The following is a 25,717-nucleotide window of genomic DNA, read 5'->3' as shown; positions in this document are numbered from 1 at the left end:
CATCTTTCTTGTACGTGATGCCACGAATGATTCCTGGCGTGTCATCTTCCAGCTCCGCGTATGCCAATACGAGTGCTCGTGCTTCTCCGTTAGCTTCTTGGGTACCTTGACCTTGATGTGGACATAGTGATCTCCATAGCCACTCGTCGTGTTCACTTTCTTCAGCCCCTTCTCGCTCAACCGCAGCCTTGTATGGGATGATGTTCCTGGTGATATCTGCAAGTAATCGCTTACTGAGTGATACTACCTTACTTCAATGGGAATTCAATTTATTTTATAAAAATCATACTGTAATTTTAGATCTACTTTGACAACTTTTTCCTGAAATTTGTTAATTAACTCTAGAAGTGGCACGCAAACTTACTGTAGTAGCACACTTTTTAAAGTACCCGGTAATGTGTTTTTCTAAAACTTATTTTTAACTACAACCAATACTCCAAATGTAACAGAATTACATTACACATACTTGTATACATAATTTTTCTCTCAAAAGGAAACAGAGAAACATGTTTTGGTAATTTTTTTTAGAAAGTATCTAAAAAAAAAATGTGTATATTTGACCAAAGATTGTATGCTGTTTACAGAAATGTATTTTTATATCATTTAAACATTATATAACATATTATATCATGTGATATATAATATTTTATATACATATTATATATATATATATATTAACATTTTTATATATATATATATATATATATATATAAGTAGATATGAATATGGCGGTTCTAGCTCACTTTTGGGACAGACAGAAATTCCATACAAAATACTGTTTAAAGGACAATAAACGAATCTGTAAAATCAAACAGTAAGGGGGTTCTAGCTCACTTTTGGGACAGTCAGAAAATCAACGTAAAATACTGTTTAAAAGGACAATATAACTAATCTGTAAACTCACGAATGAAAAATTAACCGAATCTATAGCCGTTTTACTGTTCATTGTAGGCTTCTAATTTCTAAGCTGTTTTAATGAAAAAAATCCAGAAATCTTAATAAAAAAATCTATAAACGGAAATAATGGAAAATTTGCTAAACAAATCACTCGAGAAGTCGGGGAGAATGTGAGTAAAACCGCATTCTTTTCACGAGGTTCTTCATTTACTTTCTCCAAATGTACTATAAAATCATCAAAGATTTCAGGTTTAAAATCGTAGTCAAATTCAATGTCTAAATAGTGAAAGATTATAGGTAAAATCTTCTCATAATAAACGTGTGTATTTAAACCTACAAACCTAATGTATTCTTTGAAAAGGAAAAATAATCTTTGTCAACGGTTCCAAGAAGATAAGTAAAAAATTTTTGTTCTTTTTTTCTAAATTCTGAGACAAATTTTGTTTGCTTCTTATCTCCATATTGTAATTTTCTAAGCAGATTATTCAAATGTGTTAGCTTATTTCGAAATTTCTTAGGTTTAGGTCTTTCATACAAAATTTTATTTCGAAATTTCTTAGGTTTAGGTCTTTCATACAAAATTAAATTACAATCTCTACAAACTAATCTTTTATCAATAATTTCTCCTCTATTATAACACTTGTAACAGTTGGCATTATACTCTTCCATTTACAAAAGAATAAATGGAAGCTATGGAACTAAAGTCTGCCGAGATATAAATTTTTCAGCGCAAATGTTTATGTTTATATTTCAACTACCGAGATAAAAAGAAATGATTTTTATTTTATTATTCAAACTATTTAGGATATTTTGTCTATGATTACAAAGATTATTACGGAAGAAATCGAGATTTTTCATCAGCGAAAGAGTATATTTTTAAAGTTTTAGAAGGAATGAAAGAGAACAATATGAACATCATGAACTACTGAATTTCTCTAATATCGTTCTTAATCACATCATAGGCTAAAAATTTTCTCAGAAACCACAACCACATAATACAAATCGCGTTTGTAACAGCATTTTGAAAATCCATATTGATAATTATATCGTTCTTTGAACTAGAAATATTTGTCAAACTCTTTGTTGTATCAATGACATAAATGGGTCTATTTGCTATAAATTCTTTGGGGTTGTAAATACATTTCCATATTTTTGTAGTAAACTTTCTTAAAATCTTGATACATCTGATACATGATTCTGAAAAGACCACCGGAAATGTTTAAATTTTTGTAATTCATCTGGATAATAAGAACCATTCAATTTTACTCTGATATTTTTTACATCCAAAACTATCGAACTTTGAAGGATTTTTTTCTTGATTATTCTGTCTATCTGTTTGAAAACCAATGATAACGAAACTTGGGATTGAAAGATATTTCTATAAATATTTGTGATATCGAACGAATAAGTTGTTCCGGAAATACCTTTTTGTTCAATACATTGCCAATCTAGAAAATTAAACGTGATGTTTTGAGATTTTATAATTTCATCAATCAAACTGAATTTTACTCGTGGTTTTATAATCAATCATTGGAAACTCTAATGAAAAACTCGTTAATTGTAATTTTGCCATCAACAGGCATAACATTTCCAGTTGCAGTCTTCAGGAATCACATCATCGTCTTCTGCTCTTATAAAACTTAGATTAAAATCCTCCTTTATAGATCGGAATAGTAACATTTTCAAAAAATTCCTAAGCCGAAATGTGCTAAATCACCGACCGCTTCAAATTGTCCTAAATTTAAAAGTTGATTCAAAAACTGTTTGAAAATACATCACTTTTGGAATAACAAATGGTTTCCTTTAATAGTGCTTTAATTGGCCACAGTTTTCGACTTCTTCTATCAATTTATTGTGTTTTTCTTACTTCAATCTTAGAAAATAAAAAACGGTATAAAATTATCGATTAATCTAACATTATCAGTTCCAAGATATGCTTGACCATCTTGTTTTGTTAAAGTTCCAGAAATATAAAACTGGAAGTTAGACGAGCAAAAGTTATCTCCAAAATCAATATTAAACTCAGTTCTTTTATTCGGTTCATTTCAAATGTTTGTTTTACTAATTGGATAGAAATTTTTAAACTCCGCCCTTTCAATATCACTAGCATACTTTCTGTAGTCCACCATTTAATAAGAGAAAATTTAATACATCATGTATAAGAAAGATATCATTTTTTTCATCGATCTAATGTACGTTTTTATAAGAAAAGATATAAATTAGAGTCATTTTTTAATGATCTACTTCGTCATATTCAGGATTCTCTTCCTTAAATTTTGCAATTTCGGCCACATATTTCAATAAAATCTGCACAGGATAGTAACCGCTATCTATAATATTGTTTCCAATCAACTGTATCTTTATTTTCATCCAAAAACTTTAGACTCAAGTGTTGATAGAGACAAAGAACAGACATATGATCTTTTAATTGATAATGTATATTTTTCTTGAATGAACTCTGGGGACAGAGTTTGATATTTAGCAATGTTATACCAAATTCAATTTGTTTACGTATAATCTCATCATATCTTCGGATTAATTCATATTTTTGAGAAATGTCATCCCAATGTTCTTTTTTCAATAATCTCTTTCGTGTTGCATTATAAAAAGATCGAAAGCACTGTAATGTCCCGCCATCTCTATTTATTAAGAAAAAATTTCAAGTTTTTATAAATTGACTCTTTTTTGAGTTACATTCAGCACATTTTCCCGAAATTCTTTTAACTCCATTGATGTTTTGCATAGTATTTTATATCATTTGTTGCAGTTTTTTTCTTTACATCTCACACAATATATGAGCGCCATTTATATAAGGAAATTTTATCATGCATAAAACCCTACGCGAATACCTATTTCAGTAAGATCTTCCTCCATATTATTAAGTTTTTTTTCTAATTTTTGAAATTTGACAGCATAAGAATCATTGTATTCAACAAATTTATGACCAATATTCTCAAAAGTTTTCGTAGCATCTAAACTAAACTTATCAAAAGACTCTTTAAAATTAGTAAGTTTTTCATTAATTTCACCAACATCGTCTACTGATCTTCTATTTCTGGCTTCTAACTTGTCATAGACTTCTGTTGTAAAATCTTTAAACATGCTGTTTATGATTCTCATAATTTTGTTTTAGTTCATTAAACATTTTAATAGGATCTTCTAATTGAATCATTACAACAAACATCAAATGGATTAATTCCTTTACTAACACCGCTAATTCTTTTTCCTTTTAAAATCTAAGGCATTTTTAACATTCGGATCATGTAAAATCAACAATTATCGATGTTTTCTGATAATTTTAGAGGTTTTAAAAATTTGTTCTTTAACAACAACATCATGTTTGTCAATACCAGGTCGAACACCGACAATTCTTTTTTTATTAGCCAAACTAACATAATTTTTTCAACTTTGATCGCTTCAGTAATTTTATCAGCTTTTTCGATATGAGACATTAAATTGGTAAATAATTTTTTTACAACCATCATCAACTTCTTTTTTCCAATGTTTTTATTTTATCAGCAACTTCATTTGAACTCATGAAATTTACAAGTTTGTTATCATATTCTGCTTTAAAATCTTCAATCTCGACAGCAAACGTATCTGAATCTGGAAGGTTTTGTAATAAATTTTCTAAACTTGTTATCAAACTCATTTCTCAAACTATCAAAATTCAAACTATTATCTACATTTTGAATAATTTGTGTTCCAAATACGTCAAAAAATATTTTGTGAATCCATATTTATTAAGCAATAATTTGTTAACAACTTCTTTAAAATCTTTACCATTACTCAGTTCATTCAAAACAAAAAAACACACAAATGTCCACAAATTGGGGGATCTTTATAGTCTTGAATCTGAGGAGTCATTGTAGTAGACGCTTGATTTTTTCAAAATATTTGATCAATTCTATAGGTGGTTTGTCCTCAATTCTTCCATACGAATCAAAATAACATGCATTCTTATCATTTTTATAATAACAAACCCAATGCGTTCCACTCCCCAAAATCGAGTCTAAATTCACAATTCCACATTCAAATTTCTTAACTTTTTTCGGGTAATGTATCTCTCATGAAAATTCCTCTAAAATGTTTAATATTTTTGCAGATTTCTTCCAATTCTCCGAATGTTAAGGGTTCAAATTTTTTTTAATGTTTGATTTCACGTAATTCAAAGTTTTTTCATCTAATCCAGATCCTGTAACATCTTCCCAACTCTTTATCTAACCAATTTAAAATGTTTCGAACAATAGGAATCACATCTTTTTTAACGATTGGAGCAGCTTTTACGAACATAAGGAACAACATTTTTAACAACTGGAATATTTTCTCCAAAATCTAATAAATCTTTTCAAAAGTCCACCATTTTTAAGTTCTTTCAAACTGATTATAAGAAAATTCTATTCTGGTTCCTTTATTGTTTTTCTTATGTTTTTCGAGTTTATTGTATTGTCCTATTTGTTAAAAATATCTTATCTTCGCCATTTTTTAGTTGATCTATTTTAAATTGAATTACTAACGGGTATTTTTTTTCTTAAAAGCGGATTTTTATTTTTTCTTTTCTGATTTTTGCTGGAAATTTACGTTCACCTCCATTTTATATAGTTAAAATTTCAAGTTCTCTTCAATTCCCATTCCTAGTTTTCTCTTCAAAAACATTGCTCCAACTGTTGGAAGTGCAACAAATCTTTCACCTAAACTAGCATCTTTTGATAAAAATCTATCCATTGCCTTATCTTGCAAAACTTTATCTGCTATATGTCTGGAATTTGTGTCACTATGTTTTGCATAAAAAATATCGTGTTCCATAGCAGCTTGATCTAATTTATTTATTACCAGGATCTCCTCTTTGTAGTCTTTTTTCGAGTTTTGTGCCAGGCCCCAGATACTGATAAGTTGGTACGTGTAATTCAAAAGGTAAATTGTTGATAAAATCATTCAAAAGTCCGCTACCTTCAATCATAGATGAACTTATTGCTGGCAAAACTCGCTTTAAATATTTAATTCCATCAGGTTTTTCAATCAATTCATCAAGTTTGTTCGAAATAAAATCTTTAATCGCTTTCTTTTCGTTCAAAAAAATTGTTGTTTCCAGCCTTCTCTTGAGCATAAATATAATTTATAATTCCATCGAGTTTTGTCAAATCGTCGATATATCTGTACTCAATCTTATTATCATTGTATTTTCTTACACCTGATCCTTCGATTCGTTTTTCCCAAATTGGTTTAATCAAATTGATATATTTTTTTACCTCTACTTGACTTAGGCTTCTTAGTAGATGGATCATTATTTTTGTAAATTGAGAGTCAGATTCCCATATAAAATTTCTGTATACTTTTTCAAATCTTCTTCAGAATATAAATTATCTTTTGGAACGTCATTGTCTGTTAATAATCTCCATAAACCTTGAGTACCTTCGTACATTTTTTCATTAATAATTATATCATTTTGTTCAAAATTAACGGGTAAATTTCCAATCATAAAACTTTTCTTTTTTCTATCCCAATACAAAACCAAATTTTATCATCCTTCGCTCTAGGAAGAAATTTTTTACCAATTTCACCAATTATTATATCCGTTGTTCCAGGACTTATTGGTTCAACTATGGTAGAGTCTTCAATGATTCGAGGTCTAAATGGTGTTGAAGATGGTAATTTTGGCAATTCAAACTCAGATTCTGGAATCGAAATATCGGCAAATTGTCGTACAACTGGAACCAAATTCATTAAATTTTGATTATCGCTTAAAACATTTTCAATTTTTGCCCTCAACATTTTTTTATTGCAGAAGTTACAGGTTGATTAATTTTTTGAATAAGTTCTTGTTCTTCTTCATCAATTCGAATCTGTTCTTTAAATTCTTTGATTAATTTCTTTTCGATTTGATCAAGTTTTTTCGCTTCTTCAGAAGTTACGTTCACCATTTATTTAGGAAAATTTTGAAACGTGGATGGAACGTAAAACGTGAACGTTGGAACGTTAAAAACTTGAACGTGGAACGTGGAACGTAAAAACGTGAACGTGGAACGTTAAAAAAACGTGAACAGATTTACCGGTTTTTCAGTTGTTTTCATAATGTAAATAAAAAGTAAAGATAATGTAAAAATAATTGTAACAAATATTTTATCAAGTAGATTTGCCAGACCACTGAGCAGCATTTATTATTAGAAAATTTATTCAAATATTTACCATTTTTAGGCTTTCAAAGTTAAATTAATAGTTAAAAATCCGTTAGTCTTCCTTCCAAATTTTATCACACAGCTCATTTAAATTGGTTATAAAACTCATATCAGATCCCACATAATTGTTATAAATCTTTCTCGAAATAGTGATCATCTTGCTTAAAAATACACAACATATTCAGATTATTTCTTATAACTTGTTTATCAACCTTTGAAAAGCATTGGGAAAGATAGATACAAGATATGTTTTTGTGACGAGACATTACGAAATATTCCTTAATAACGTCCTGATTTTCCAAAAATACAATCATCAAAAAAACGATTAACGAATTGGGTTTACACTCGCTTAATGGAACTATGTCCTCAGAGGCATTATAAAAATGTGATACCTTTTTGCTTAAGTTTTTCTCAATATTTTCAAATCTCTCTTGCAATTTTTTTATAAGCGTCTTGTTCTAAAGATATTTACTAAAAACATACAAATTGGAATAAGGAATCAACCTATTGTAGATAAAATTCAATAATAAAGTTGTTTTTCCACATCCACTTGAACCAACAATTAACAATCTGATTGGTTGATCTTTCTTATTTTCTTCAAACGTTTGAAGTTTTATCTGATCTTTTTGCTTTAAAAAATTTCTCCATTTAAATAGAAGATTTTCATGCAACGCTTGCGAAAATGAAGCTGTTCAAGTTGACTTCAGAAAAGCTCTAAATTAGTTTTAAACTTGGAACATCCTATACACTTAGAGGAAGAATCAAAATTATTTTATCGGTTTAAGCGGTTTTTATTCTGACAATTTTGTAATAAATATTAGTGAAAGTTCTCCTTATTGTATAGGATTTAGTGAGAAGAACATAACAAAATATTATGGTTTAAACAAAGGATATTATACTTTCGATCAAATTAAAAAATTCCCTTAAAAATTATCTAAAAACATTCAAAACAATCAGATTAAATCTTTAAACTTTGACGAAAAACAAGTTTGAAATGCAAAAAAAATTATCTCTCTAATAAAGTTCAAATAAAATCACCAGTAAGAATAATGTTTTCAGCAATTATTGTAGATTTGTTAGGGTTTGTTCAAGAAACTATTGAGCCAAATCAGGTATATTTAGGAAATAAAACGCCAAAATTTAGACCGTTTGATGTAATTGAAGTACATTGTAATCTCGTTGAACCTAGTTTTGAAAATCATACCGAACATTTACACAAAGAATCTGAAATTTTGTACACTTTTTTCCCAAATGTTGCTTATGGATCAAAAATCAGTGAAAAACCGAATGAAATCGATTATATTCCAATTAGAAAAAATATTAAAAGAATTCAAAAAAATCGTTTCTAAACTATACAAGACTCTGAGGGAAATTTAATAAATAATGAGAGTAAAACAACAATATATTTAAGATTGTCGAAAAGAATGATGAATCAAGGGGGGAACGAATCGTTCTTACCTTCAAACTTTCAAAACGAGTTGATAATGATGATAAATACCAATACTTTTATCTAAAAGATAAGGTAAGCCCTCGAGGGCCACCTCACAAATATTCACAAAAAATACGAATAAAGACAATGTTAAAGAAAAATACAAAAAAGCTTTGAAAACATAGATTCTGACAAGGGTATCGAATCGCGACTCTTTCAAAATCTTCATCCTGACCCTGTTTTCATCAATGAATCAGGACTTTATACTCAAAATAAAAATTGCTTGTTAAATTTTATTTCTATCTAAATGGAGGTCAGTTGTTAGACCTACTTAATAATCAACTAAAATGTCAATAACAAACATATCTTTACGATTCGTTGACGAAAACCAATGTGATCTGGTTTAAGGCTAAAGACGTTAGCAAAAATTCTAGAAATATGAAAAATACTATGCAAACGATCAGAAATAAACGTTGACGAAGATGATAAAAAACTTCTATTTTAATCTAAATATAAGGGGGGCTATAAATAGCTTTACCTTCAAACTTCCAAAATAACACTGTTTTCGTTAATGAATCTGGGCTTTATTCTCAAAATAAAAATTACTAGTTAAATTTGTTTTCTATCTAAATGGAGTCAGTTGTGAAATTCTACTCAAATTCAATAATAAAGAAATTTTAACATTTGTTGACGAAAATAATGAATTTTTGGTTTTAAGGCGAAAGATGTTGTCAGAGGTGTGTTAGAATATAAAGATAACGAAGAAAGCAATTAAAGAACATTGTCAAAGAAAAATATAAAAAAAAGCTTCGAAAACATTACATTCTGAAGGTAGGGGTGATTCGCCCCCCAGCCTTCAAACTTTCAAAAAAACACTGTTTTTCATCAATGAAGCAGGCATATATTCTTTAATCTTGAAATCTAAAATGAAAATAGCAGAAATGTTTCAAGATTGGGTTTTAGAAGAAGTTTTACCAAGTATTCGTAAATTTTGGTGTGTACAAACTTGAAAACAAGATTAAATATTTAGAGGACGAAGTTAAAAACACTTGCAAATTAAAGATGAAATAAAAACGGAAATAATCGCAAAACAAAGTGTAAAAAATTGACTTAATGAAACCAGACCTTGTTTGTAAAGATTTTTGCTAAGAAAAAAACACCATGTTTTTGTATTAATTAAGAAGAATCACATGTGGGAATATCCTTATTACGTTATCAGAGCTCAAAAGAGAGAAATACCGAGAAGATTTGAAAGAAACTTGAAATTGATTACCCAGAAATGGAAATTTTTATTAAGACAAGGAGATCCAAATAGTATAAATCTCTACAACCAAATGAAAGAATCTTTGAATATTTTATACAACGGAAATCATTTTACTACAAATATGGCAGAATCTCGAGCTGATTTATAGAATATCTAAATTACACGATGAAAAATGTTACTCAATTTTACTAAAAACTCTTGAATTATGATATTTTGTTTGTAAATGTTTTTGATAATTATTTTAACCATTTTATAGTTCTTTCCACATTCACATTGAGTATCTTCATAATATAATCTATGGTGATTCTTCTTTACACAATCTTTACAATATGAGTCTTTCTTATCTCTACTATAGGGATGACTATTAAACTCTGAAATTTTTTTAGTTTCTTTACATTTAAGACATTCTTTCTCTTCCAAAGTTAATTTTTCTATTTTATCATACAGCTCTTTATGATACTTCCTATAAACAATCTTTACAATTATAAATAATTCCATCTTTTCTACTTTTATCTTTATAAAAAGCTTCAAAACCTTTCATTTCTTTTGAGCCTCCATTTATATAGAAAAAAAATCTTTGACTTTCTCAATTCATATTCATAAAACTTTCCGGTTATTTCTTCATTATTTAAATCTTTTATACTATAAGTTACAGGATCTGTGTTATTAATTTGATAAATCACAAAGATTTCTCTTGACCAATTGTTCTTATATTTGTTCGAAAATGTTTGTTTTTTACTAACAATTCTTACATGATCATTGACTTTAAATTTAGTTTTCGTGTGAATTTCAGGTGGAACATACTCGAAAAACTGTCTCTAATAACTCCTTTTCTGCATCCTTACCTAACGTCTTTGGGCTTCATTTTGATTGTGCTGTGAACCGTATCATTATAATTTGTGACTATTTTTTGAAGAATATCGATCCATTTAAAGTTTTTATTAATCTCAAAAATTACTTTCATTCTCTCATTTTGAGTTCTGTTATATCTCTCTACAATACTTGATTTCTCTTCGTTTTCAGTATGATAAATCTTAATGTTGTATTTTCTCAAAACTTCGTTAAATTCTTTATTTTTAAACTCTAAACCCTTATCTGTATGAAGTAGATTTGGCGGTTTGTGATTGATCTTTATCGCGTCTTTTACTATATCTTCGAAGGCTTTTGAAACATCTTTACCGTTTTTTCTTTTGATAGCTCTTGACCAAGCATATTTTGAGAAAGTATCAATAACATTTAACATATACTTGAATCCATCATTTTGATCCGAATAGTTAGACATTATAACTAAATCTGCTGCCCATTAAATCGTCAATTCCTAATGTTATAATTTTTCTCTTTTTAAAACTTTCTTTCGTACTGGTGCATGAATTTCTCTAGCTTCAATCTCGATTTCTTCCTTATTCTTAGATTCTTTCTTTACTTGTTTTTCATTTGGATTCTTTATAAATTTACTCTTATTTGTCTTACATTTTGAACATTTTGCTGCAATTCTATACAAACCCGTTTTGAGTTTGAAACGATTTTAGAATCTATATTTTTCGTTTTTTTCTTGCATTTGTGGCATTGAATCAAATCATCTTCCATTTACATGTCAAAGTTTCCAAGTTTATTTAACTCATCTAATATATTAGATTTTGCTTCGCCTTTATATCCATACGGTACTGTATCGATCTTATTTTCTAGGACATTTCTCTTATCATCTTTAGCGTTCAGTGCCAGCTTGTTTATGGTGATGGTATACAAATCATGTTTATAGCTTTTGATTACTGTCATCTCTCTAAATTCTTCTTTATCTTCAAACAAACATCTCTTCAAGTTTTCGATATTTATTGTTTTATTTACAACGCTTCTCTTAATTCCTTTACACCTAACTGGATTTTTGTCTAGATATTTGTACGAGTACATCTTTGACCTCAAACCACAAAATTCTTCTAAGATTTCCCCATTTAGTTCGTCTTTGAATTTCCCTATTACCTTCTTGTTTTTAGTAGCGAAACATTCGTGATCTTTTGGATAATCGCTTCGTATCGAAATCATCTATATTTTCTTTAATAATTTTGTAAGGATCACGTTTCAATTCTAGGAAGTAACTGTCTGTGTCCATGTAACACAGATTCAAATCTGGATCAAACTTCTTTAATTTGTTGTAATAAAACTCGTACATTAACAATTTTGAAAGGTCAAGAACTGAAAAAACCTATGTAGATTGGCTTGTTAAATTTAAACTTTCTGCTTGTACATGTGACTCGCTATACAGTTGTCGTCAAAGATGTTTAAAGCATTTGAAATTTTGTTTTCTTAGCTTGGTTTCATTGAAAATTCTTCTTCATTTCCTAGTCTAATATCCACATCTGTTTCTCACATTTTCCCATAGATTTTCCAAAAACAGAGTTGTTCATCAGCTTGTAAAAAATCTTTCTCAAAGTCGCTTGTAGCTTTGGTTCTCATACTAGTATTAAAATCAATGTAATCTTTCATAAAAGGCTTCTGATCGAATGCAATAAACTCTATTCACATGTTTTAACACCATTCCTTGTTCCAGATAGAATTTCAAATTTCTCGAATGAACAAACATATTCAGTTTTATCCAGTAGAGTTGTGCAAAGTTTGTTGTTTATAATGTTCTGGAGCAAGAGGCAAATCTTTATGATTTTCATGTAAATTCTTCGGATATTCTAGATCGACTTCGAGAATATAGCCATAATCTTCGTCGCCAGTGAGTTCCAAAATTGTTTCTTGCCAATCTGCTGTTGTATACGTTTTAGGATCCATCCACTTGATTTCGTTATATGGTAAATTTTGCATTAGGCCATACCCATAAAGGTTTATTTGCATCGACGTACAACAAATAGTTTTCAGGCTTTGTCTTATCAAAATCTTTTAAATATTTTGTTATTTGCTTTCACATATCGTTTAATACATTGAGAAATGCCTCCGCGAATACCTTTTTCGATCATCAAATACATATTATAATCACTAATTAATTGTAATTCTATATTCGTTAATTTTAACATAGCATCCCATGCAAGACTGGGAGCTGTTAGATAGTGTGCTGGATCAAGTTTATAGCAATTCAAACAAATATTCCTAAAAATTTTCAAAGATATCAGCGAGCAATAGAACATCTTGAATGTTATAGAGATCGGAGTAATTTCCTAGATTTTTTACTTTTAATTTGTTCCAAACGCTCAAGTAGTGTTGATAATCTTTCTCAGATATGCTCTCGTCTGTCAAAAGTGAATAGAAATCTTGAATTCTCAATTCTTCTGTGTAATCAAGTTTTTCAATACTGTCGATAAATTCGTAAGGAAATATGCCTTTTCCAGATAGAATTTTAAAGATTTCTTCTTCGTCATTTGGTTTGTCTATCTAGAATTGCGTTCAGACCATCTTGTATAAAATGATTTGTATGTTTGAAATCATCTTTTTTTGAGGTTTTTAGCTAACTTTTCTATAGACGATGCCATAAATCTGAACGTATCTACGAAAGAAAACTTGATGAACTTTCTTGGTTTATCATCTTCAAACTCATATCCATATCCAGAATTTACAGAATAATTTATATATTTCTCATCTGTGTTTGCGATCAAATCAACATTACCATACTGTTTTGCCAATTCTTTTATGTACAAATGAGTGTCGTAACATGACATATTGTGGCAGAAAACGGGAATATTTTGAGGAAATTTGAGATTCAAGTTACAAGATAAATGAGCAGCACCTCGAAAATTTACCTGTTAAATGACAATGATCTCGTACTTTTTTTCTTGTTTGATTATCAAAACCCTCACATTCACAAATATGACAAACGTTTGAATTTTGATATGAAATTTCTTCTTCTTCAGTTAATTTCATAGGTATTTTATTCTTAGAATTATACTTTTTAGCTATGTATTTCGATAATTTATTAAGTTCTTCAAACAATTTTTGCAGGAACATTTGGCAAATCTTCTTCATTTTTTGGCTCGATAACATATCGGCTTGTACATACGATTGGTCACATTAGACACTAAGTATAGAGTAAAACCATATGGAATGTGCTTCTGAATCTTGGTTGTGATCGATTTTTGCGGATTGTTTTTGCATGTGGGAATCTTCTCTAATATGCTTTCAAAATCCATATAAATAACGTAAGGATGAGAAAATTTTCTTTTGATAATTAATAAATGTTGTTGTTTGACCTGGAAACGGCATAATTGGCTTACAAACTTCGTGATTTTTACAAATTTCTAAATGGTCTGTTAAATCTCCAGATTTGTAGAAATGGCTTAAACATCTTCTGCATAGAAATTTTTTTGTGTTCATGCTTAGATAACTGAGAGAAAACGAGCTTATTTAAATCTGTTATCAAAACATAATGAGATTTGTCTTCTTGTTTAACATACAATAAGTCAATGTTTAACTCAGCGTCGTATTTTTCAGAAATTTGTAATGGAACAATATTGAGTTTCTCATCATAACTGTAGATATTTATAGACATTTTTGGATATTTGTACTTGGAATTGTGACTTCGTTTTTCAAATAATTGTATATCTTTTAAGGACATTGGATACTCGAAACCTGAAAATATCTCGTCATTTACAAATTTCTCGTATTGCTTTGCTCTGTCAGCATTCTTTTCGGGTTTTTCAATAGCGCATCGGATAGAATAAATAAAGCAATAATCATCTTTATTTTTTATATTTATACAAGCTTTTTTATCTTTGATTTTCTTTGGTAAATCGATATATGATCCTGCGTTCATAAATTCGTGTTTGTTAAGGCTCAAAACTAGTTGTTTGCAGCGTTTTAATGTCCATCCAGAACCTCGATTTGGATGATTTGTCTGTTCTGGATGTGTTAATTTATTAAATTGCTTAGTAATAAAGTCGTTTATGTCAAAGATCTCGTCTGCTTTTATAGTAAAGTACATTGGACACGTTTGTGTTTCACCGTTCACTAAAGTACGTTCGTATTCGCATTCTAAAGAGAGATAGCCCTTCATATTTTTAACGGTTTCTTGAAATTTTTCGATTAAACTTTTAATTTCTGGACGCAAAAATAGAAAGATATTTGTAAATTGACATGGAATTATCGTTCAAGTTTGTTAAAATGTATTGCTTGAAAAGACCGTGTATTGAGGATAAAACTTCTACATCAATGATATTTTCGGGTTTCTCATTAAGAGTTTTGTCAATTTCTTCGATCATTTCAGACTTAGTTTTATCGTTTGTTTCAATGGACAATTTCTCAGCGATTGATTGAATTTTTTCATCTTTAAATAGATTGAGATCTTTTTTACTTTCCTTAAAATTTTTCTTTAGTTCACGCAATTTTTCTATATTATACATCTTCTCGTGACCATCGATTTGATTCTCTTTAGCCCAAGTCTTCAAATAATTTAATTCTTTTTTCATAAATATCTTTATTTTTCAGATGATTCTTTGACTTATAATGTCGGGTAAAATGATGTTCAAAAACATCTTTTTTGCAGTATGGGCACTCTATCTTTTTCCGCTCCATATTTAAAGAGCAAAAAATTTGTAAACTAAAATTTTGAGAAGTGGTGATTTTTGACACAAATCAGCACAAATTGTAGTAAAACAGCTGTAGATTCTTCTATTTATTATAGAAAAATCTGTAAACTAAGACTTAAAATTATTGAAAAAATAGTATAGTTATAGTAATAAAAGTACTTTTATTACTATATTGGTTTGTAGGGGGTAATTTAAATTCTATAATACTATTTTTTCAATATTTTTTTTCTTTAACTTTTCCAAGATTTTTCATTAAGATTTTAATATATTTACAACAGAATTTTCGAGAAATATCGTTCACATTATCAACTTTAAAGCTAAAAATTCGCAATAATTAGAGAAATTCAGTAGATTTTCAGGATTTTTCAAAAAACTCTAGTATATGCACCTTAAGAGCTGTAGTTTTGACCCTAAAAAACCGTGTTTTTAGGGTCAAAACCCCGGTTTTTTGTGTATTTTGGAAGTATAGTGTTGATTTTTCACCTTAAAAGTGTAGAAGTATTAATTTTTTTTCTATGTAAATGGCACTGTTACAAGAGTTGAATAAGGTTGGTGATTTAACATTCAAAGAATACAAGAAATTAATAGAATTAGAAGAAAATAAGAAATACAAAATTTTGAATCTGGAGAAAATGAAAGATAAATTCGGGTTTACAATAATTGCCGAGTTGGAAGATTATAAAGTACACTTACCGAACAGATTTTTGACTGTTTTGGATGAAAAAAAGATTAAAGAATTAAACAAAAATGAAAAATTACACTTGGTGGTTACTGGAAAGAAGACTATTAAAGATAAAGACTGTGTTACAATTAACTTTGTAGAATAAAGATTTCGAAGATTTCTGGATTTTTTCATTAAAACAGCTTAGAAATTAGAAGCCTACAATGAACAGTAAAACGGCTATAGATTCGGTTAATTTTTCATTCGTGAGTTACAGATTAGTTTATTGTCCTTTAAACAGTATTTTACGTTGATTTTCTGACTGTCCCAAAAGTGAGCTAGAACCGCCTTACTGTTTGATTTTACAGATTTCGTTTATTGTCCTTTAAACAGTATTTTGTATGGAATTTCTGTCTGTCCCAAAAGTGAGCTAGAACCGCCATATTCATATCTACTTATATATATATTACATATTATATATCATAAATTATATATCAGCTTTTTTACAAAGCAATAGTTGATTACTTTCATTTTATGTTTAATTTCACCTGTCAGGGCACCTTAATTTTCAAAAAAGGAGTATAATATATATATATACAGGGTGATTCAAAACTAAACGGCAATCTCTCGAGAGCTTATTCTATAGCTAAAAACAAGTAAAAAAGTTCATATAACCATATGCCCGGAAACGCTTCGTTAGCGAGTTACGCCTAGCGAAAGATTTCGCCCGGATTTCAGAACCCTTGGTGAAGTCAGGCCGTATAAAAAATGGTAAAGGTAGTTACAAAGATACAAATACGATTGTTTTTTATGTTTTTATATCTGACAAATTTATTAAAATTCGTCCCAGAGCTGTAAATGCAATACTTTCAGAGATATCTTACGTAAAACACAAGAATTGGTGCAAAGAAATAACACCTTTTTGTGTTTAACGTAAGATTACTTCCATAAATGTTAAATAAAGGTCATTTTTTTCTTAAACAGATTTGTAGAACATTTAACTCTGAAAAGATTCATGTGAATTACTTAGGAAAAAAATTAATAATATGTATTGAAATTTAGCTTTATTTAAAAATAAAACAGACGCACAAAAATGCATATTCTTATCTGCATAAAATATTAACTAATGTTTAGGTTGTGAGTAACAGCTGATCATTTATTCTAGACTGAAACATTAACATAAAATGTATTTACCTTTATAAAACTGTAATAATCACCTATAATAGTTGCTCAAAGTGTCCTCCGTTGTTAGCAATGCACGTTTTCGCACGACGAATCCACTCTTTTCATAACGTTTGGAGCATTCTTGATAGTTTCTGCCGCCTCTGTAATGCGATTACGTAACTCCTCTATGGTGTTAATCCGTTTTGAATAAACAATTGACTTCATCCAACCCCATAAGAAAAAGTCTGCTGGCGTGAGGTCAGGAGAACGTGGTGGCCATTTTACTGGTCCATTTCGACCAATCCATTGTCTACCGTATGTATCATTTAAATAGTTTTTCACATCATTAGAAAAATGTGGAGGTGCTCCGTCGTGCATAAACCATGCATTTATTCTGTTTTGAACAGGAATATCTTCCAAGAGGGTAAGCAGGTTTGTTCTTAAAAAATTTAAGTACGCTACTCCATTAAGTCGATTAGGGAGGAAAAATGGACCAATCAAATTATCACCCAGAACACCAAGCCATACATTGACTGAAAATGTATGTTGAAAATGCCTCGTCGCAGTTTCATGTGGGTTGTCGTACGCCCAAGTATGGGTATTACGAAAATTTACAATTCCATTTCTAGTAAAACAGGATTCATCAGTAACGAGAATACGCCGAAGAAAATACTGATGTTGTAAACAATTTCTTCTTAACCAGCGGCAAAACATCTTCCGTTTATTAAGATCTTGCGGGTAATAAGTCTTGAAACATGTGTTATATGGAATGGGTACAACTGTGCTTCATGAAGTGTCCGCCATACGCTTTGACTGGCAAATATTTAAACTGACGTGATAATCGTCTGGTGCTTGTGGTTGGTAATAATTCTACAGCATTTATTATTGCTTGTTCATTATTATAGTTCCTTGCGCTACGTTGACGACCAGTATCTATTCGCTTCGGTTTAAAGCTACCAGTTTCTCTAAGTCGTCTCTCCACAGCTTCAAATGTTTTGCGATCAGGTGTTCTTCGATGTGGGAAAAGTATCACGATATTCCTGAACTGCAGCTAAACCATTCTTGTTAACTTTGCCGTAAATCAGTATCATGTCCGTATACTCTTCAAACGAATACATACCATTTACATTATCTGCCATTATTTACTAAGATAATTACATACACTTTTATAAAAAATATTTAATAAAATATTTAATAAAATATTTTAAAAATAAATATTTAATAAAATATTTTATACACTTGTATAAAATATTTCCAAATAATCACAGGATCTCACAAAATACAATCTTCACACGCCACAATACAAAAACCTCCATAAAAGGTTATATTACTTCATGAACTTAATTGTTGATCAGCTGATATTGCCAACCTTTGCAAAGAAAATATGACGATAAAAAGTGTTGAATAAATGATCAGCTGTTACTCACAACCTAAACATTAGTTAATATTTTATGCAGATAAGAATATGCATTTTTGTGCGTCTGTTTTATTTTTAAATAAAGCTAAATTTCAATACATATTATTAATTTTTTTCCTAAGTAATTCACATGAATCTTTTCAGAATTAAATGTTCTACAAATCTGTTTAAGAAAAAATGACCTTTATTTAACATTTATGGAAGTAATCTTACGTTAAACACAAAAATGTGTTATTTCTTTGCACCAATTCTTGTGTTTTACGTAAGATATCTCTGAAAAGTATTAAGGCACCTAAATTTTCATAAAAATGTGTATGTTTCTTTTTTTGTGTTATAATACTCACATTAAAAAAGTCATGTTTGTATTAAGAGCATGTAGTGTTTTACATCCTGAGCAACATTACTTTGTGATTCCAATGACGAGGGCAGCACAATACTGTAGAGCAAGAAAATGAATTCAGTAAAGAAGAGAAGGAATTGGCTTTTAGAAAAAGAACTACATTAGATTTTAGTACTATATTACATTAGTGCAGTAAAATTATTATTACTGTTATTCAAGTTATTTTTAGATAAAGAACAGTTTTATGTAAAAAATTGGTGAACTTTAAAAGCCATTTCCATTGCCAATAAGTTGAATTTTTCAACAAATGTCATAAAAAACAAGGTCTTTTGTGTTGAAACTCTACTAGAGTTAGAGCTGGAGGATTGTAAACACATTACCTGCACAGTGTGGTCCTCATATATCCCTTGTATCCTGATGGTGCCACCCAGGACTGCCTGGGACAAGGAGATTTCAGCATCTGTGTGAACGTCCGGTCCATCTCTGCGAAAATAGTCGGACTTGTCCACTCGGAAAGTGATAAACAGTTCTTTGTTTCCCACTGGTAACCTAACTGTCTGCCCGTCTTCAACTCCTGCCAGAGAAAAAAAAGCTTGCTGACTTTTTTATCACTGAAGAAAATTGAAACACAATTATTTAGAAATCATTTGATCAGAACTATTGATTATTTTTTTAGTATTTTCTTTGTAAAACAGTAACTTTAATTTAATCTTCTTAAATTTACAGTAAATACAATAAACTGGCTAGTGCCAATCCAGTGGTGGGGATACTGGGAGAGGGCAGCATCACAGCGGTAAAGGGGTATTTACCCTACCCTGCATGAACTGAAATCGCCCAATGTCTTTTTGTAAGCAGTTACCTATAGTGCTATATTCATGAGACTTTAAAATATCACTTCAAAATAATTTATACAACCAGGATGGTATGATGGGTAGGAATCTTTTATAATTCAGTTTAATGGACTTCCTTATGACAAAATCCATACTGAATATAAACCATTAGTATTTACAGAGAATTGTATTTTTTAACCTTTCATTACCATTGAGATGCTACAATGTAAGTTTCTGAAGTTAAAAATGCACAGATCTGAGATGAGTTCCTTTTTATAACGCATTTTTAAACCCTTTGCATTAAGCAGGCTATTAAGTGTTGGTCCTCTCGTTCAGCTCAGGTTAAATTACAGATTGTCCTCTCAGCTCGGCGAACCACAGCTAGTGACCAGTTGGGTTCTACGTCAACACTCAGCGCTTGCGCAACATGTACGTCAACTTCTACTTGTTTTAAATTACATTATTTGACCTTCAGCTCTTTAAATGACTGGGACTGAAGTGCAATCTTACAAAATTTAGTAGGTTTCAGCTTTGCAAAAATAAAAATACAATCAGTCTTAAGTAGGTCACTAATATTCAACAGAATATAAACTCGCTTCCATATTTTAAGGTTTGGCTCCACCAAATGCATAAGTATTTTTTTAAAGTGTATAGTATTATACTATAGCAGCTACAGTGGCACTGAACACTCAGATAAAAATAACGCTAAAACTATGGTGTGTGCTGCCAATAAGAGAAATATTAATTTAGGTTCCTTATTTGGCTGAGAGACTGCAGCACTTTCCAACCACAACTGGATAAGGATTGAATTTCTATAACTGTGCAATACAGTGGGCCACACATAGTGGCTTGACGAGCTGAACAGGGAAAAAACGTGAGTGAGTGCGTGAATTAAGAATGAGCTCAGGAACAGGACGTGGTCGTAAATTTCCGATCTGATACAGAGAACATTCATGGCCACCCATAGCGGCCCCAAGAGCTTAAAAAGGACTATTACGTAAGTCTGAATCCGAGTGCAAAGGGCGTGATGAAACTTTAGCTCCATGATAAAAAACGGACCCTCAGATGTGCGACTGGCAGCTGACTAATGTTTCCTCTTAGTAAGTACACAACCATTCAAGAATTTTATTTTATCGAGTACTAACAATAATTACTGTACCTGGAGGAACTCGCACCACAACTTTTCTTACGTTGAACGTTACTTCCCTTGCCCTCACACTCGGTACAAGGAAACTTGATGAGCATGCGAGTTCCATTGCAGTAACGGCAAGTCGACCTCATCACAAACGGCCCTGCAACATTATTCAGTTAGTTACAAGTTTAATAAATATGTATTTTTATTGTGAAATAGATATCATGGATTAGGGTCTGTATTACGAACGAATAATGCACCATTTAAACTGCAATGAATTATTATGTAAAGGGTCTTTTTGAGTAACTCATAAAATGTTGACGCCTCCATGTATTTATATTTTTGAAGTTTTTAAAAACATTTTTTAAAGATATACTAATTTGCTTAATAATTATAGTTTACAAATTTTCCATCTCCCTTATTATATTGCATTACACACATTACATAGCAATACCCTATAAAAATTCGTCTAAAAATATATGAAACAAGGCCTAAAATATTCTTTTATAAAATTGTACAATGCCCTACCCTTTTCAAATTAAACAAAACTGATTTTTTTTTAGTTTAAATTTTTCCTTTATGAGCCGGACATTTCATTCGGTGGACAAATTCTTAAATAACCTAACATTAAACTAACATTTTACTATTATTTAGTTTCCAAAACAAAATGTATTTTACTTAAGTTTATGATAGCAGTACATTTTAACCAATTTAGATGTACTAACATTGACATGTTTACTTATCTATGGTTAACATTGTAAACCATCATGAAGCAATAAATGAAATGGAATTTTTTCCCTTACCCGTTGATATTGTCTCGAAGCCAGTGCCACTGCAGTAATGGCAGCGGATAGCCTTGGTCCCTGGCTCGGTACGAGACCCGTTACACTTGGGACAGGTGTCTACCACATTTACAGTGATCTCCTTGTTGACCCCTCTTGCTGCTTGAGTGAATGTCAGCCTCATAGACACCTATAATCAGTACACAGTAGTTGATATATATTCATTAGGATGAGTCAGATTATGGACTTTCCAGATTATGGTTTTTTTGCTACCAGAATTCGATGTAGGTTTCCTTCATTAGTACAATCCCAGATGACTATACTGTATTCCAAAATTAGATTTAAAAAGTGAGTAGTATACAGTTATTGCTGCGGACAAATGGCTTGATGTGCCCAATTCTCTTGATTACGTATATACAGTGTTTAATTTCTTACAAACAACATCAATGTGGTTAGACCATGAAATGTTATTATCTACTACCATGCCTTAAAGTTTTGCTTGGGGTGTTCATTCAACAACAGGTAGTGTTGGGATCTCTTCTTTTCTTCTGCCAAACGCTAGCTGCTTTGTTTTTGTCATATTGACGGGTAAGGTCATTAGCATGACAGAACTGGTAGGGCCATATTAAAAGCAATATACAGTTTCTTGCCATGGTGTCAGATGTGTTTCCAACTATGAGTAGTGTTGGATCATCCATAAACATAAGTGTAGAACAATGTTCATTTAAATACTTTATCAGGTTATTTATGAATAAAACTGGACTCAAAACTGACTTCTATGGCACTCCTCAAATCAAAAAAACAAATCAAATCAATTCACTCTTTAATCACATATAACCTACATTGAGTACAGTGTTGACTCAAGATAACATTTAAAACTTGTTATTTTATTTAAGGTTTTAAATCAATGTAAATAATAAGTCCAGTAGTGTTCTATTGGCTACTCCAGTCCAGGAAACTCCTCGACTGTGTATATGAATCGGCCAAGAAGCCATGTTGTTAATGTATGTTGGTTAAATTAGTTACCCCTTACAATAGGTAGAAATTTAGATCTTATTACATTTACTGTACTGTTTCATTTCGACGTGTGCCTAATCTCGAACAGCTGACTCCTACCTTCTAGATAGCTTTTAAACCATTTACAAGTTGTTCCTTTTACTTGAAGATGTTGCAGTTTACTAATTTCAAGTTTTGTCCCAGGCAATAAGAATCTTTTGTGAACTCAAGCATTATAGTGGTAGTTACTTTGTTCAATTCAGTTATAGCTTATTTTTAACAAAAGCCATGCTGTAACTCCGTGAGTAGGTTATTCTGCTCACAGTTATCCATAAGCTGTTTCAAAACTAACTTTCAATTACTTTAGAGAAAGTGGAATTAGAGTAGAGACAGTAGAATTAGAAGAATTAGTGAGATGGGTCGGTAGTTGCTTGCCTCCATGTGGTAAATACTCTTGAATTTTGGTTATACTTTTGCAACTTTTAAACCTTTTGGAAAAAAGCCAGTTGTTAGAGATTTGTTGGTTATACTAACAAGAGGAGTTTTTTTCATCGTCACTGCAATGTTTGGTTTGTATAGTAGAGATCTCAGCCACTCCTGAACACATTTTTGGCTTGAATATATAAATTATATTATTTTACTTCTTCCTCATTTGTGCAAGACAAATAGGCAAGTTCATAGTTAATTGCTTCCTGGACCACGACAGGTTAGCTCTGGAGTGCTGAGTGTTGGTCTCCAATACTTCTGAAGCGATGTTTGTTAGTAAGTACAAATTTATATGGTCAGCAAATTTTTTGTGGACCGTTTGTTGATTGTTTCACCAATCATTGTCAATTTTAGTTGTGTTTCCTTTCTTTACTAATTACTTGCCAGATTGCTTTTGATTTATTATCAGCTTTCTTAATGTGGTCTGCTAATGTTTGATTGTGTTGTTTAGATGGGTACTTCTCGATTTGACATACAAGTAAAAAAGCTGAGTGTGGTGCATCAGCCAGCAGACTTGTGGGGAGTCATGTTTGGGTGTTAGAAGACAAGCTATACCCAAAATGGATCAAGCCAACAATGATCAATTGAAGAAAGTAAAGTACACTGTTTTCTTCAGGAGTATGACACTGGTGAAGGCTATTAAGCTTAAATAGACAAAGGACTGTCACAGCAAATTGGTTAAAAACCAATCGCTTGCCAAAAGTTCTTCAGCACTTGAACATTATAGGTTTAATTTTGCACCACACAATGCCCTCTTTTCACACTGCAACAAAAACTTGAAAGTTGTTGGCCGAAAATGGCATAAAAACAATTGAGCAACTCCTATATTCACCAGATGTCACTATGTGTGACTTCTGGTTATTCTTCAATCTGAAGAAACATATGCACAGTCGTCGCTTTTCTTCAGGAGATGAAATTGATGATGAGGTTCATAAACAATATGAATCCATTCCAATAATTAACAGGATGGGTGCTTTAAGGAGTGGGAAAATTCAACTTCAAAGTGAATTTGATGTATGAGGAGATTTCTTGGAATGTTAACTAACTCTTTAGTTACTAACGTTTAGTAACTCTTACACAAAACTCATCATATCTCAAAAACTTTCAAAGTGACCCTCGTACTGTTCTATCTTTTGTATTTTTCTCCCCACTATTCAACAGTTTTTGGATTTAATTTTCATACTTATTGTGAAACAAACGGGCCATACTAATATAATAAAGCATGCTATTTTAAAACATTGTAGTTAAAACTAATCTGAAAGTTATATTTTATTTATGAATTAACTAACCTCTTGAGCTGCTCCAAAACCAAATTTGGGAATCAGCAAACTCTTCTCCAAAGTTGTTTGCCCTAAAACCAGCTTCTCCAAAGATCTTGCGGAATAGTTCCTCTGGATCAATTGAAGAGTGGAATTGCCAATGCTGGGCGCCAAACCCTTGATTGCCTCCTGGCGGAGGTCCTCCCATACCCATCTGTTCCGATGTAGCTCCCCATGAGTCATACTCTTTTCTTTTGCCTTCATCACTCAGCACCTACAATCCACATGTGCTTACAACTCTAGAAGGTAAATAAATCAAACAATAACCAAACACATGTGCATAGAACTAAACTGTGTTACCACTGGTTTATGTGTTGTTATCATACACTCAATGATCTCAAGCACATTAAAAGAAAAGTAATGTCAAGACAATGAAAAAGAATGGCCTCAGTACAGAACCATTGGTGACAACCTTACACACCTTTCTCCGATCAGACACATTCACTCACTACAACTTTTTTTAAAGTCTCATTTTAAAACATTCAGCACTTTATCCATAATCATGCAAATAACCCTATGAATAAAAACATGTTTTGCAATTAACTTTGCGAATACAGAAAAACTACAATATTTATTTATTTCAATGTAACAAAAATTTAAAATGAACACTATGTTCAAACCTTTTAGTGCTTAGGAGTGTCCCTGTACTTTGTTGGTTTTCAAGACACAAACCAAAGCCCCCCCATGCATGTCGACACTTTATAATTACACATATCTATTCCAACTGAATGTATTGGATGCATTGTTAACCACTGCTTTGATTACAATAATCAAATAATACAATTTTATATCAATCATGTACCCAACAAAAAATAATGATATTTGATTGTTTGACATTTAATGGATTGATTCATCAGTAAACAACAATAACACATTTTTAAGAGATGGCTTTTTTTTATCAAAACTAGAAAAATATATTTGTAAATAATTTTTTATATTGTTTTTATTTATAAACTTAAGATGTATCTATCATAAAAACATTATGAATAAACTATCCAAAAAAATGATTTTTTTTTTACTTGTTTTTTTTATAGTTGGTGGGTTGGTGGTTTTAAAAAGTACCTACATGATTGATGTGAAAATTTACCATTATCCTCCATGCCACACTGAATTTGACGACAGCGAAGTTGCTTGGGGAACTCTCAAAAACAATGTACATTAAAAAATTACCATCTTAAAACAATCTTTTGTATAAAAATTATTAGTCTCATACACGCTATTGTTATCTATGGCTAATGTTATAACAAGTTTTAAATATGCCTATAATAATACCTCATAAGCTTCAGAAACTTCTTGGAACCTTTT

General features: G+C 30.7%; 1 protein-coding gene across 1 annotated transcript; it reads right to left on the bottom strand.

The window, feature by feature from the left end:
• On the bottom strand, positions 1 to 25,714 carry LOC124373694 (protein tumorous imaginal discs, mitochondrial-like; the record flags this gene model as incomplete). The annotated part of the gene is given in 9 exon segments (XM_046832042.1): positions 1 to 81; positions 84 to 216; positions 19,248 to 19,441; positions 20,857 to 20,881; positions 20,883 to 20,989; positions 21,633 to 21,801; positions 24,383 to 24,409; positions 24,411 to 24,626; positions 25,685 to 25,714. Coding segments are annotated over 9 exon segments (982 nt in total), but the record flags the coding sequence as incomplete, so codon positions are not given.
• Between the last annotated feature and the right edge of the window lie 3 nt (positions 25,715 to 25,717).

Source organism: Homalodisca vitripennis, unplaced genomic scaffold (genome assembly GCF_021130785.1).
Source record: "Homalodisca vitripennis isolate AUS2020 unplaced genomic scaffold, UT_GWSS_2.1 ScUCBcl_6179;HRSCAF=13266, whole genome shotgun sequence".
In the NCBI taxonomy this organism is placed as follows: domain Eukaryota; kingdom Metazoa; phylum Arthropoda; class Insecta; order Hemiptera; family Cicadellidae; genus Homalodisca; species Homalodisca vitripennis.
This window is presented reverse-complemented; position numbering and strand designations above follow the sequence as displayed.